General features: G+C 39.5%; 1 protein-coding gene across 50 annotated transcripts in view; it reads left to right on the top strand.

Moving 5' to 3' along the window:
• The window catches only part of LUC7L2 (LUC7 like 2, pre-mRNA splicing factor), a 65,409-nt gene that overhangs the window by 9,414 nt on the left and 40,005 nt on the right, over nucleotides 1–15,990 (top strand). For 9 of the 50 annotated variants that reach the window (XM_077997514.1, XM_077997518.1, XM_077997513.1 and 6 more), the window contains 5 exons: nucleotides 2,846–2,922; nucleotides 5,885–5,955; nucleotides 6,376–6,448; nucleotides 6,985–7,062; nucleotides 7,542–7,636. Coding sequence is in view for 22 of the 50 variants with exons in the window: in XM_077997492.1 (XP_077853618.1) it covers nucleotides 3,418–3,452; nucleotides 5,885–5,955; nucleotides 7,542–7,636 (201 nt within the window). In the remaining 28 variants the exon portion in view is untranslated. Of the gene's footprint in view, nucleotides 1–2,845; nucleotides 2,923–3,395; nucleotides 3,453–5,884; nucleotides 7,063–7,541; nucleotides 7,637–15,990 lie in introns of all 50 variants that reach the window. The other 41 variants (XM_077997494.1, XM_077997495.1, XM_077997496.1 and 38 more) reach the window with 9 other exon arrangements.

Consider the following 15,990-nt stretch of genomic DNA (forward strand, 5'->3'; position numbering starts at 1 on the left):
CTGTTTAGTTTTAAGGTGCACGTCTCCTTCATGGCAATCTGTTTTTCATTTTAACTTCTTCCTTTATCATTGGGTTGTCTATCACCTCTGTCCTTTGATATCCTCATCTTTTTTTTTCTTTTTTATTTCTTTTCTTTTAGATTTGGGGAGGCTCTGGTTGGCTTCTGTAACTATCACCAGCTCATGAGAACTTGTCTTTTTTATTTATTTATTTATTTATTTATTTTTTTGAGACAGAGTCTCGCTCTGTCGCCCAGGCTGGAATGCAGTGGCCGGATCTCAGCTCACTGCAAGCTCCGCCTCCCGGGTTTACGCCATTCTCCTGCCTCAGCCTCCCGAGTAGCTGGGACTACAGGCGCCTGCCACCTCGCCCGGCTAGTTTTTTGTATTTTTAGTAGAGACAGGGTTTCACCATGTTAGCCAGGATGGTCTCGATCTCCTGACCTTGTGATCCGCCCGTCTTGGCCTCCCAAAGTGCTGGGATTACAGGCTTGAGCCACCGTGCCCGGCCACTTGTCTTTTTTAATAGATAAATCAGCCGGTCACTTTTTCTTTGAATCTTTTCAACTATTGCTTGGTAGCCAAAAGATAGCTTTCATTACTTCTAATTTTGTATATAGAAAGTTCTGGATGATAGGAAGGCACCAGCTATCCAGAGTGCAGTTGTTACTATATCAGAATTGCAGCTCTGCAAGTAAGTATCAACATAAAAAATTTAGCAGGCTGCAACTTTTTATGCCATGTATCTTAAATTCTTTATAACCCATTTTAGGACTTAAAGTAACTATTCAGGCTTTTCTGGTGTCTCTTGTAAATTTAGGAAGAGAAATAAGCTGATAGATTTCCTAAAGCAGGGTACCCCCCAAAACATGATGTCATTGATCCCTGCCAGCTGCCAAGACCTTTTGCTTATATTAATACAGTGAGAGAAGATAGGTGCAGGGCATGGAATAGAGCCCTTGGAATGGAGATTCTTTAGTATTCCTGTTCTCACATTTTCATCATCACTATTCTGGTTAGCTTCAAAAGATCCTACGAGCTTTTTCTTCTACTATCAAGGCTGTTTCCCAGTCTCATTCTTTATAATCTTGTGATACGGATTTTTCACAGACAAGTGGGCCAGATTTTTAACATTTTAAAAATGTTATTAATCTTTGATCTTATCCAGCAAGAATGAACTTGTTCTGGAAATTTCTTCTATAATGGGCATTGCATTTTTAAAATGTTCGGCTTGTCGTGGGGATTATGGTGGGGGGTGATACTAGTACTTATTTCTGATTATAAACTTGTGGGACCATATGAACCAGAAGATTAAGAAGGATAGCTTTTCTGAGCTGTATGGCACCCTTGTGTTTGCATTTTCTGGAAGAAAGGAAAGCTGCTTTGTTTTATTAGAGATTACTTGATGTCACATTTGGAAGGCAGACTGTCATAATTGTTTTTTCCCATTGCCATCTTTGGCATAGTAATCTTTCTTCCCTTATGTAATGAATATATGCCTGGAAAGTTTTACATAGATCAAGACATATTAAATGTTTTCAAAGCATCTGTATTATTATGTTAAGACATGGTGATGAGTCCTTTTGTAAAATGAACCCTGTACTTTGGACTGTTTAAATATACAGTGAGTTAAACTGAGTGTATGTATGAACAAGGGAACATGTAGTAAGGGAGTAATGTTTTTTTAAAAGGTTAATTACAAAAGGATTTGTATAGGTGGATTTTAAGCTGAATTCTAAAGGAACAACAAAGGTAGGTGGGAGAATTTGGTAGAGTGGGTGAGAAAGTTTAAGGAAGGTGTAAAAATGATCAGATTGGCTCCTTAGTATAATAGTTACTGTGCAGCAGTAGTCATCGCTTTTACTTTGATTCCACATGAAGACACAAGGGTTTTTTGTTTGCTTGTTTTCAGAGAGAGAGCCTTGCTCTGTGGGCCAGGCTGGAGTGCACTGGCGCTCTCAGCTCACTGCAACCTCCAATTCCCAGGTTCAAGTGATTCTCCCATCTCAGCTTCTTGAGTAGCTGATATTACAGACATGTGCCACTACACCCAGCTAATTTATATATTTTTAGTAGCAACGGGGTTTCACCATGTTAGCCAGGCTAGCCTTGAACTCCTGACCTCAGGTGATCTGCCTGCCTTGGCCACCCAAAGTGCTGGGATTACAGACATGAGCCACCGTGCCCAGTGACACAAGGTTTTACTTGTGCACTGCTTTAGATCTCTTCCTGCCCTGGGCTAGACTAGAAATTGGCCGTGGATCTTTGTACAGTTCCCACATTATTATATGTGAACTCAGCAGCTTATGTTGGAAGAAATGGAGGGAGGAAATTAGAGGGAAAAAGAGGGAGGAACATTTCTCTGCATTTAGGGATTCAAGGGCTCAGAAAAACAAGCTTTAAGCTTTTGGTTGTACACCTCTTGAGCTCTAGCTTTCCTTTCACTGAAGGGTTATGGATCTTATTTCAGAGGGAAGGAAACTGTCCTGTCCCAAGCCCACTGTGACACGTGACCCTTAACTAGTGTACCTGTGGGGAGGGCTTCAGTTGCCACACTAGAGAATGTGGGAGGGCTTCCCTTCCCCTGCCCCCATTTATAGACATGGGAGTGTCTCCATTGCTTTGTATGCTGTTGCATTTTCTCCTCCCTCTTTGTTTTTCCTAAGCTAAGCTCTAAGCTAATTCTGTGCAAAATAAATACTGATTGTTTTTATAAATTGCTTGCCATGAATGCCTGATAATGTACAGTAAAATAGGATTCTGCATACCATTAAATATGTCAAATATTACAAACTTTAAGGTTCTTTTGAAATTACAATACTAAACTCAGTTCACTTTTGCTTAGCCTTCACAGTTGTTGATCACATAGCATGGTCATCCACTCACAGCTTAAAAAAATACAGGGAGCATCGGAGAGAATGGGTAAAGTAAAATTTTGATGTTTTTAAAATAGCACCTAAATCTATGAAAATTGATTTGGTTTCTTGTTTGTACGGGAGGGAGAGGGTGGGTAGTACTGGGGGGAGGGGGTGGATATTGGGAAGATAGCATGCAACGTATAAAATCATGTCGGATACTACCTAGGCTAAGATTGTAATGTTACTAATAAAATTTAAGTGTTAATATATTAAGTTTCAGAAAAGGCAGGACCATAGAATGGAAGTGTTGGGAATTACAGTGGGCTTATTTTTTTCCCTCCTGACATACGGAAGGGGATTTTGAGAATAGCAGTATTTGAGTCAAATTTAGAGAGGAGGCCTCTTTTTAAAGTGACCTGTCCATATTCCCTGAATGGAACTGACTGCCTCAGTACCACCTTAGGTTCTGATACATTGGTGACAGACCTGGAGATGAATAATATGCATCCTCATTTTTATTGTGTACTTGTGACTCAGGTGTTCTCAAAGATTATAATTCATGAAACTCATGAAGGGGTTGAACAAAAGAGGGAGGTAAGAGAGTTGTTGCTTGGTAGAGAATTTGGTAGAAATAGGAATTATTAGAAAAGTTGATGTTTCTATTAAAATGAAAAACACTTGCTAGAGTTCTAAATCCGGTTTCTAATTCTAAAAACTTGGCTGTGTAGTTATGTACAAGGCCTAATGAACTATTGTAGAGGTTATAGGACAGAGAGATCTCCATGGTTTTATAGGTGGGATATTTTTTGTTGTTGACAGAAGTAACTTCGTCTGATTTCTCTTCCATTATATTATTTTATTTTATTTTTTTACTTTATACAATAAAAATTTGGATTAAAAAATGAAAATTGTAAGAAATCAAATGTTACTCAAAAAGTGTTCTGATCCCAACTCTGCAATTCTTCTACATGAAGCCATTTGCCAAAGCCAAATACGGTTTACTTAGGACTGTCCCCCCCAAACCTTGTTTCTATAAGCTTTGTCAAAGCTATTACTCCAGGTTGTAGTGCTTGTTTTTCTGCTTTCCTTTGATCTAAGTCCTGTCTTTCCTTCGAATTTTGGCTACTTACTGCATGAAGCTTTTCCCAATATCTCCATTCTTGGTGGTAATTTTAGTCTAAGAATTCCTGAAGTACTACCTAATTGAAACATACATTTGATACTTGGATCATGTTATCTTGTATTATAACTTATTACTCCATTAATATATCCTCGGCTGGGTGCAGTGGCTCCTGCCTGTAATCCCAGCATGTTGGGAGGCCGAGGAGGGAGGGTCATTTGAGGCCAGGAGTTGGAGATCAGTCTGGGCAACGTAGTGAGACCCTGTCTCTACAAAAAAATTTAAAAAATTTTAAAAATTGGTATGTCCTATCTCTTTAGCAAAATCATTGGCTTCTTGTGGGGAGAGAGCTTGTCTTATATGCCCCTTTGTAATTCCATTGCCTAGCACAGCAGATGTGGTCACTGATAGGTTTGATTCTGTGATTTGGATCCAATGTCAGTGTGACAGGATACTTTTTTCCCCCCATAATTTAGGTTATTTTTATATGACTTTATGCCCACAAAACCCAAAGATAAAACACACTAAATTGAAAATAATTTCTTTTATTATAAGGTGATTTGGTTCCTATTTGCAGTTCTTTCTTCTTCTTTTTATAAAGTAGGCGCTGTTTTACCTAGTTTCTTACGAAAAACATGGTTTGGGCCAGATATCTTGACAGAAACCAAATTATACCAGCATTTTTCTTTTAAAAATCATTGTTGATTTAGCTGAATTGTACTTCCATGGAATAAGCCCAAATAAATTTGTTAAGTACTGCATGGTTATGCAGCCAGATTGTTTTAAAATGTCAACCTTTATTAAAGTCCCCTAAGCAGAACTTTAAAAATATCAATAAACAGTCAGTTGCTATTCCCTCTCAGAGTATTTCTGTATCTCAAATTATTAAGCGTTTTATTATATCATTGTTTTAAAGATTTCTATAATGGCTGCTGTTTGATAGCTGTATTTGTTGTGTTTGCTACAGTTATCAAATATTTATGGAGCACCCATTCATTTGCAGTGAGAAGTTATTTTAAAATGCTTTTTGGCATTTATAGAAACAGATTCTGATTTTAAAAGCTCACCAGGGAAAATATGTACAATTACTATGTATCCATAAAAATTTTAAAAAACACGAAAAACTCACTAGGGATACTTGCTGGTTTGCTATATTCCTATTAGGAATTGTTCATATTTTAACTGATAGCTGTGTCTTCAGGGCACAATTAACTTAATATTTGAATGTAAGTTGTTAAGCAGAAATCAGTTACTCTAGTTGATGAAATGTTTGATTAGTAAACTTCATGAATACTGATTTTATTCTAAGGCCTGAGCCATTAGTTTAACAGAGCACTGAAATGATTCTGCTGTTGCATTACCAAAACATTTAGATACTTTTAGCAGGAAAACTAATAGATACATAAGGGGTTTTTTGTTTTGTTTTGTTTTTTTGTTTCAACTTTAAAATTTTATCATTTTAAAATTCCTTAATATAATTAGGGTACAGATTTAAAATGAAATATTTTTCTTAAATGATAGGAAGCAAAACGCCTGTAATTAAATAGCATTGACATTCTGATATGAGCTTATCATAGTACCATTCTAACATGAGCTTGAGGTCCTCACCAAAGTCTTGATGAAACATACTTTTTAAAGACATAATTTTTTAAAACCCCACTTGGTTCAAAGACATTGTCCAGAGCTCCAGCTTTGGACTTTTACCTGTAGTCAGTCAAACAATTATCTGGGGTTATGCTTGTTAAGTCAGTATTTTAAAAATGAAACACCCTGATTTTGTTCACTTTTGTTTTTATATAAAAGAATCTTTACAGTCAACATGTACTTCTAGATGCTGTATTGAAATTGCTGGCAGAGTTTATTCTATACAAAATGAACAATCTGGCCCCTTGTTTTATTTGTAAAGGTTCAATGTATCTATGCCTGCCTACCTCAATCTGCAAGGGAGTGTCAGAAAGGCCCCGCATTCGCCAAGCCGTGAGTTATCGCTAACTTTTCAGATGTGTTAATGAATGTGGAACAAAAGCAGTTGTGTTTAAAAGGAAAAAGGACCATCAAAATAACTTTCATTATAGTAGCAGGCGTAAACACTAAACTGAATATTCCAAATTGTGTCAAAAATAACCTACTAGAGACGAGCTTCTAGAAAACCTATTGTTGAACTGCTCTGAAGCCATCGTTTTAACTATAAATTACTGTTGTTAAAATTTTATATACCCTGGTTGCAAATTAGAATGTTTTGAAAATATCTTTAACCAAGTTAAAACAATTTGAACAAAATCTTACCCCATCTAAAAATGATAGTATTTAGTTGAATTTAAGTTAAGCTCTTTAGTATATGACCATATAAAGGGGTAAAATTTTAATCTTTTTTGTTACTTACATGTGAAAATACAGAAACTAAATGATTGAATCACATCCTACACGAAGGTTTTTGGAGTGCTCCAGGCATATCATGTGAAGTACGGAGGTATTTATATCTCTTTTGGCACCAATAGTTCTCGCTTCAGTATTTCACCAGTAGGTTTTCATTCATCAATAGTGTATCAGTTTAAGGCTAAAATAAAACACCTACATTTCTTAGGGCTTATTCTGTATAGAAAGGAAACATCCTTATGAGTTTTTTCTTTTGTCTTTCTGAAGAGATTCTAAGCAAAAAAATTGTAACTAACATCTGTATTTTGTTATTGGAGCTAGTTACCTTTCTTTTTCTTAGATTCTTTAACGTTTTGAGTAGATAGCCATATTTGATAAGCAGGTTGGATGCTTCTTTTGCTTAGGAGGTAGGTGTATTGTGTTATATGAAGACAGAATGAATTTAAATATACCCAGTTTGGCAGCATAGAAAAGCTCAGACTACATAAAACTTGGAGGTATGGAACCTTTGGACGCATTAAAGTTAACGTTTCATTAGGCAATGTGCCTTTGTTTGACTGGTGTGTAAGTCCTTCTTCCAGGTTTGTACGCTCTTAAACGCGTTATTCTACCCTCTCTAACTCCTCCCAGCAGCAAAAGGGAGACACTTCAGCTGGAACAAAATAGTGGAAGAAATGGCGTCTGGGGTTCAGTGGGGATTCGCAGTGTGTATGCAATGTTTGCAAGATTATTTTTTATGTTTTTCAATTACTGTAAATAAAAATATATCAATGCTTAGTGTCAAGAAGGGAACATTGTATACCAGTATAAACTCTCTTAGTGGGTCTGCAAGTTGCTTAACCTCTCGGGGCCTCAGTTTTCTCATCTGCAGTATGAAGGAGTTGGACTCGATAATCTTTAAAGTCCATTCCTGCTCTAAAATCCTATGCTTTTCTGAAGTACTCTATTTAACAGAATGCATTGCTTTCTCACTTTGACTATTTGAATTATGTATGCAGTACACTTACTGCAACTGCATGTTGTCTAAAATAGTTTTTCTATAGGATGTATATAAAAACTAATCCCTCTTGAGCTGATTTATAATGTGTGTATATAGCCACACATAAAAAGCTAGTAATAGTAGGGCTCTCAGAATAATACTTTCCAGTTGTCTAACCTTGAATGTTATTAACTCTTCTATATTACAGGAGATACTACTCGTCAACGAATCAAATTCAGTGATGACAGAGTATGCAAGAGTCACCTTCTCAACTGTTGTCCTCATGATGTCCTTTCTGGAACTGTATGTATTTACTAAATGTATTGTTTGATTACTGATATGCTGCAGTAATGAACTACTTGATAAAGTTTTAATTCTGTGTCAAAAGAATTGACTTGTGAGGGGGGATTTGCATCCTTTATTGTTTGTTTATTCAGGATGATTACTTAAATCTTCAGTAATGGGTTTCCTCACAAAAGTGGTTGATATGTTTTATTTTACAATATTTTCCATTCTTTACAGCAATTTTTTAAAAGCATGTTTTATTTGGAATACAGAGGTAGTTATATAGCATTTGTACTTTTAGTTCAAAAATAAAATTATTTTTAAAGTAGTTCCTTTTACTGTTAAACAGTAGACTTTTATCTAGTACAGTATATATTTTTGTTAAGATTTTTACACACTTATATTGTGGAATCAGTGGGGAAATATATTAGTAAATACTTATATCCACACAGCTTAATTTGGGAGTATTATCACTTAAAATATTGCTCCTGCTAATAATGTAAAGCTCAATTTTGATTCTATGTCTGCAGAGATGTTGATCTTAGAGTATCATTGTTTTAATTTGGAAGATAAACTGCATAAAGGTGGACCTGTTGGAATATGGAACAAAGAATTTGATTCTCTGACTTTTGGATTTGGTTGAAATGATTACAAGTAGCTTCCCTTCATAGCTGCATCTGATGCTGGTGGGGAGCTAGTAGGGGCTAAACCTTGAGCTGGCTTTAGTTCTCATTTGCCAGAAATGACTGAAATGAAGAAAGATTTCTGACTTGCCTTTTCAGAAGCAATGAGTTTCTTAGCCAAATGAGTGGTTTCTTCTTTGATAGGAAGAGTTAAAATTAAGGACGTGCCCCAAAGAGATATGTATCAAGGCATATGCAACAGGAAACACCTTTGACTTTTTCCAGTAGGAAAGAGAGTTGAAACTGTTATGTTAATGGGAAAAAAAGAGCCTAGGTTTATTTTAAAGTATAATACTGGCCAGGCGCGGTGGCTTGCGCCTTTAATCCTAGCACTTTGGGAGGCTGAGGCAGGCAGATCACGAAGTCAGGATATTGAGATCATCCTGGCTAACACGGTGAAACCCCGTCTCTACTAAAAATACAAAAAAAAAAAAAAAATTAGCTGGGCGTGGTGGCGGGCACCTGTAGTCCCAGCTACTTGGGAGGCTGAGGCGGAAGAATGGTGTGAACCCGGGAGGTGGAACTTGCAGTGAGTCAAGATCGCGCCACTGCACTCCAGCCTGGGCGACAGAGCGAGACTCCATCTCAAAAAAAAAAAAAAAAAAAAAAGGTGTAATACTACAAGGCAAGAAATCCAGTTTCTGAGAACAGGAATTTGGAAGGACTATGGCAGATAATACATATAATGAACTCTAAACTTTTTTTTTTTTTAATACAGTCTCGCTCTGTCACCCAGGCTTGGAGTGCAGTGGTGTGATCTCAGCTCACTCTTACCTCCAACGCCTGGCTTCAGGCAATTCTCCTGCCTCAGCCTCCGGTGTAGCTGGGATTATAGGCGTGCGCCACCATGCCCAGCTAGTTTTTGTATTTTTATTTTTATTTATTTATTTATTTTTTGAGATGGAGTCTTGCTCTTGTCACCCAAGCTGGAGTGCAGTGGCATGATCTTGGCTTATTGCAGCCTCTGCCTCCTGGGTTCAAGCGATTCTCCTGCCTCAGCCTCCCAAGTAGCTGGGATTATAGACACCTGCCACCATGCCTAGCTAATTTTTGTATTTTTAGTAGAGCTGAAGTTTCATCATATTGGCCAGGCTGGTCTTGAACTCCTGAGCTCGTGATTCACCCATCTTGGCCTTCCAAAGTGCTGGGATTACAGGCATGAGCCACCGTGCCCAGCCCTAACGTTTGTATTTTTAGTAGAGATGGGGTTTCACCATGTTGGTGAGGCTGGTCTTGAACTCCTGACCTCTTGATCCGTCCGCCTTGGCCTCCCAAAGTGCTGGAATTACAGACGTGAGCTACCGCGCCTGGCTTTTTTTTTTTTTTGAGACAGAGTCTTACTCTGTCAGCCAGGCTGTGAACACTGCCCAGTGCAGCCTCCACTTCCTGGGCTCATGAGTTTCTCCCACCTCAACCTCCTGAGTAGTTGGAGCTACAGGCGCGCACCACCATGCTCGACGAATTTTTGTATTTTTTGTAGAGACTAGGTCTTGCCATTTTACCCAGGCTTGTCTCCAACTCCTGGCCTCAAGTAATCCTCCTGCCTCAGCCTCCCAAAGTACTGGGATTACAGGCGTGAACCACAGCACCCAGCCATAATAAACTCCCTTGTCTACTTTCTAACATTTTCATAATTATTTTATACCGCGCTATACTGCATCTGAAATCTATAAAATCTATGGTTGTCTATAGTATACTGTGAGTGTCCGTGTTTAATATTGTATAAAATTTAACTGTTAAAGTTATTTTAAACATTTACTTTTAATTCTTATTTACTGGCTAAATTACCACTTGAGATAAATTTTGAGAACAGCATTAACAAAACCACTTGAGGCCAGGAGTTTGAGACTAGTCTGGTCAACATAGTGAAGCCCCGTCTCTACAAAAAGAATAAAAAAAAAATTAGCTTGGCATGGTGATATTTCCTGAAGTCCTAACTGTCTGGGAAGCTGAGACAGGAGGGTTGCTTGAGCTCAGGAATTCAAGACTTCCAAGTGAGCTATGATCACACCACTACATTCTACCCTGGGCAACAGAGTGAGACCCTGCCTCAAAACAAACAAACAAACAAAAAACAAAAAAGGAAATAAGAATCAACAGTTATAATTCAGTGTTTTTCATTCTTCATTTGAACAGCAGAGTAGAAATAGGCATCTTGAACATAAAGAGGTGTGAACTATCACACTCTGTCCCAAAAAGCATTTGTTGTATAGGGAATGACTGCTACCAAGTCATAGCTCTGTAATTATAAGCTATTTGTACGCAGGGTGAGCTGTTAAGTTTTTCAGGTCCTTAAGTACACCATTGTATGACACTTTTGGAGTCTTACAATGTCCTTTACCTAGTCCTCAAATCTCTGCTTCAATTCTGAAAGGTTTACAACTCAAGCAGTCCTCCCATCTCAGCCTCCCAAAGCACTAGGATTACAGGCAGGAGCCACTGTGTCTGGCCTTAACTGTTGACTTTATGATGCTTTTTCTTTGTTGTGTACCTAAAGATCATATGACTAAAGGTTGCCCTTTAGTTTTCTGGACCTTGTGTCTAAGATCTGTCACTTGCAGCAGAATATGATTTGCCAGTATTTTAGATTATTTAGAAAAAGAATACAGAAAAGCCAGGCATGGTGGTACATACCTGTAGCCCCAGCTACTTTGGAGGCTGAGGTGGGGAAGATTTCCTGAACTCAGGATTTCAAATGTAGCCTGGACAACATAGTAAGACTGTCACAAAGGAAAAAAGTATCCAGAAATGCATTTCCAAGCCTTTTCTTCATTGTAAAGAGGTTGGAACTTTATATCAAGCACTTAGAAATGGAGAGTGTGATTTCTAATAATTCTCTTCATAACTGACAGTTTGGAATTTTTTGCTATTGAGTTTCATGAAAATGCATGTAAAACGTTTTACCTTTCATTACTCTAGTATAACTAATGCTTTTTTTTTTTTTTCCTGAGACAGAGACTTGCTCTGTTGGGCCAGGCTGGAGTGCAGTGGCACAATCTCGGCTCACTGCAACCTCCACCTCTGGGTTCAAGCGATTTCTGCCTCAGCCTCCCGAGTAGCTGGGATTACAGGCGTGTGCTACCACACCCAGTTCGCCAGGGTGGTTTTGAACTCCTGACCTCAGGTGGTCTACCTGCCTCAGCCTCCCAAAGTGCTGGGATTATGGGCCTGAGCCGCCGTGCCTGGTCTGGCATAACTATTTCTTAAAATAAATTAATCAGGGCTGGGTGTGGTAGTTCACGCCTGTAATCCCAGCAGTTTGGGAGGCCGATCACTTGAGGTCAGGAGTTTGACACCAGCCTGACCAACCAATATGGTGAAACCCCATGTCCACTGAAAATGTAAAAAACCAGCCAGGCGTGGTGGCCTGCACCTGTAATCCCAGCTACTTAGGAAGCTGAGGCAGGAGTATTACTTGAACCCTGGAGGTAAAGGTTGCAGAAAGCCGAGATCACACCACTGCTCTCTAGCCTGGGTGACAGAGCAAGACTCTGTCTCAAAATAAATAAATAAATAATAAATTAATCAGAGGAAGTAAGACAGAACAGAGGATCAAAATAATTATATGTTTAATGATTTTTATAAGAAATATGAATATTTTCTTTATCTCAGAAAGTTACTATACTTCAAAAGCTTGCGGCTGGGTGCAGTGGCTCATGCCTGTAGTCCCAGCACTTTGGGAGGCCGAGCCGGGGGAATCATCTGAGGTCAGGAGTTCGAGACCAGCCTGGCTAATGTGTTGAAACCCCGTCTCTACTAAAAATACAAAAAAATTATCCGGGCATGGTGGCGGGTGCCTGTGATTCCAGCTACTCTGGAGGCTGAGGCAGGAGAATCACTCGAACCCTGGAGGTGAAGGTTGCAGTGAGCTGAGATTGTGCCACTGCACTCCAGCCTGAGCAAAAGAGCGAGACTCTGTTTAAAAAAATAAATAAAAGAAAAAATAAAAAGCTTGGATTACTTTTCTATTCTTCTAGAATATTTTCATATTGTAGTCTCTCTCTTTTTCTCATTTTGGCCCACTTTCTCCCTGCTAAATTCACTGTAGGCAGTATGCCCTTTCAGATTTAAGCAAAACAGAAAAACCTAAACCAAGTTGTCATTTTTTTCCCCAACACATTTCTTCTGGTACATATCTTCCCTGAGGAAAGATAAGGAAATTGATAGCTTTAAAAAATATTTCCATCTAGTTCCTTGTCATCTCGAAAAAAGATACATGACGAATAATTTATAGTAGGCTTTAAATATAAAGCAAAGATGTTAACAGAAACTTGAAATTAAGATCTTAGGACGTGGAAAATGTATACTGTCATAGTATGCCTGTTCAAAATTCAGAAATCAGCACCACTAATTTTATTATAGACCTCATCATAGTGTAACTTTACCGTAGATAGACCCTCATATCTTCTAGTGTAAAGTCATCATTTTACAGTTGAGGAAAACTAAGGCTTAGAGAAATTGTGCTGTTAAGTGTCTCACAATAAAAAAACCACAGTATTCTATACCATTTAGGAATCTTAAATCTAGAAATACTTAAAACAATCTTTTGTTAGTTTTTTAGGTAATTCAGTTACGTAGGGCAGTGACTTTCAGATTTTTCTGAAACATCCTTGGAGGCATCTCATGCACTAAGGATTTGGGAGTAGGCTAGTTCGTTCTGTTTCAACTGGAATTTTACATATTTTGTTTTATTTTATTGAGACAAGGTCACACTCTTGCCCAGGCTGGAATGCAGTGATGCCATCTTGGCTCACTGCAACCTCTGCCTCCTGGGATCAAGCAAGTCTCCTGCCTCAGCTTCCCGAGTAGCTGTGATTACAGGTGTGTGCCACTAGGCTCGGCTAATCTTTTTTTTTTTTTTGAGCCAGAGTCTTGCTCTGTTGCCCAGGCTGGAGTGCAGTGGTATGATCTCGGCTCACTGCAACCTCCCACTCCCGGGTTCAAGTGATTTTCCTGCCCCAGCCTCCCAAGTGGCTGAGATTACAGGCACATGCCACCATGCCTGCCTACTTTTGTATTTTTCGTAGAAACGGGGTTTCGCCATGTTGGTCAGGCTGGTCTCAAACTGCTGACCTCAGATGATCTGCCTGCCTCACCCTCTGAGAGTGCTGGGATTACAGGCATGAGCCACTGCGCCCGGCCTAATTTTTTTTTTCGAGGTGGAGTCTTGCTCTGACACCAGGCTGGAGTACAATGGCACAGTCTCGGCTCACTGCAACCTCAGCCTCCCAGATTCAAGCAATTCCCCTGCCTCAGCCTCCCGAACAGCTGGGACTACAGGCACACGCCACCAGGCCTGGATAATTTTTTGTATTTTTTGTATTTTAGTAGAGTTGGAGTTTCACCATGTTGGCCAGGATGGTCTCAATCTCCTGACCTCATGATCTGCCTACCTCGGACTCCCAAAGTGCTGGGATTACAGGCATGAGCCACCGCCCGTGGCTAATTTTTGTATTTTTAATAGAGATTGGGTTTTATCATGTTGCCCAGGCTGGTCTCAAACTCTTGACCTCAAGTGATCTGCCTGCCTCAGCCTCCTAAAAAGAACCAATCTTGAAAAATACTTACAGATAGGGTTAGGGACTTTGATATTGTCACAGTCAATATTATTTTTTATTGGGGACTTTGATATTGTCACAGTCTTATTTATTTATTTATTGAGACAGTCTCTCCCTGTCGCCCAGGCTGGAGTGCAGTGGTGTTATCTTAGCTCACTGCAACCTCTGCCTCCTGAGTTCAAGTGATTCTCCTGCCTGAGTCTCCCAAGTAGCTGGAACAACAGCCCAGCCACACCCGGCTTATTTTTGTGTTATTTTTGTAGAGACAAAGTTTTACTTTCACCATGTTGTCCTGGCTGGTCTCACACTCCTGGGCTCTAGGGATCCACCAGCCTAGGCCTCTCAAAGTGCTGAGATTACAGGAATGTGGCACCATGCCCAGCCGAAAGTCATTAAAGTAAAAATTTATCTGCGTATTTGAAGTGATTGGATGGGATTATTGGTTGTCAGATATTCCAGCCGAATTTTATGGTGCCCCAGTAGGTTCCAGGTTTTATCCCAGGTGTACCTTTTATATTTGAAACTCCTTTTTTTATTGCTTCCCTGACTCTCTTTTAAAGCCTAATCTGAAAATTAGCTACGTGGGTACATACAAACCCAAACTTTAAAAACTGCTGAAGTATCTTTTTGGTTTTGGAGAAGGAGTGTTGATTTGTTGCCCAGGTTGGAGCGCACTGTTGTGATCTCAGCTCACTGCAACCTCCGCCTCCTAGGTATAAACAATTCTCCTTCCTCTCCGAAGTAGGTGGGATTACAGGCGCATGCCACCATGCCTGGCTAATTTTTGTACTTTTAGTAGAGATGGGGTGTCACCATGTTGGTTGGCCAGGCTGGTCTCAAACTCCTGACCTCAGGTGATCAGCCCACCTCGGCCTCCCAAAGTGCCGAGATTACAGGCGTGATCCACCACTCCTGGCCCTGAAGTATCTTTGATAGTACATATGCAAAAGCCATGAGAATATGGAAATACAGAATAAGTGCTGAGAAGTAGACTTGCATAAAATTTTCTCAACCAGCCACTAGAATGTAAGTTCATAAGGGCGGGGACATTGTATTGTTTACTGCTATATCCAAAGCATCTAGAACAGGGTCTATTTATGGTATCAGATGAATGATCAGTCCACCCAAAAGTAGAATGCTACATAAATTATTTCAAAAACTAACTTTGAATTTCAAAAGTTAACAATTACTAATGGCAAAAGGGTTACAGATATGGAGCTGGAGAGTATCTTGGTTTTATTGGATTTCCTTTTTTTTTTTTTTTTTGGTTGAGACAGAGTTTTGCTCTTGTTGCCCAAGCTGGATTTTGGCTCACTTCAACCTCGGCCTCTCGGACTCAAGCAGTTCTCCTGCCTCAGCCTCCCCAGTAGCTGGGATTACAGGTGCTGCGCACCACCATGCCCGGCTAATTTTTTGTATTTTAAGTAGAAACAGGGTTTCACCATGTTAGCCAGGCTGGTCTTGGAACTCCTGACCTCAGGTGATCCACCCATCTCGGCCTTCCAAAGGGCTGGGATTACAGATGCAAGCCACCACGCCCGGCCTGGATGTCTTTTTTATTTTTTCCTTTTTTTTTTTTTTTTTTTTTGAGACAGAGTCTTGCTCTGTCGCCTAGGCTGGAGTGCAGTGGCGTGATCTCAGTTCACTGCAACCTCCGCCTCCCAGGTTCAAGTGATTCTTCTGCCTCAGCCTCCCGAGTAGCTGGGGCTACAGGTGCCTGCTACCATGCCTGGCTAATTTTTTTTTTTTTTTTTTGTATTTTTAGTAGAGACGATTTTACCATGTTGGCCGGGCTGGTTTCAAACTCCTGACCTCAAGTAATCCACCCACCTTGGCCTCCCAAAGCGCTGGGATTACAGGCGTAAGCCACCTCACCTGACCCGGCCTGGATTTCTTATCAAAGTATGACACCAGTGGTTACCTGTGCAAGTGTGAAAAATCAATCTGTAAATTGTTTACATCTTTTCCCATAAATAGTTTATTTTGGGCTGCCTTGGTATTATTTAAAGGTTTAAGTATTATTTAACTAAGATTAAAATTTGAAGAGATCTGAATGTGGAGATCTGATGTTCTTGGCATTAACCGTGTTTATTGGCTTAATATTTAGTCATATATATATATATATGATGTA

The sequence above is a fragment of the Macaca mulatta genome, chromosome 3, assembly GCF_049350105.2.
Source record: "Macaca mulatta isolate MMU2019108-1 chromosome 3, T2T-MMU8v2.0, whole genome shotgun sequence".
Lineage (NCBI taxonomy): Eukaryota > Metazoa > Chordata > Mammalia > Primates > Cercopithecidae > Macaca > Macaca mulatta.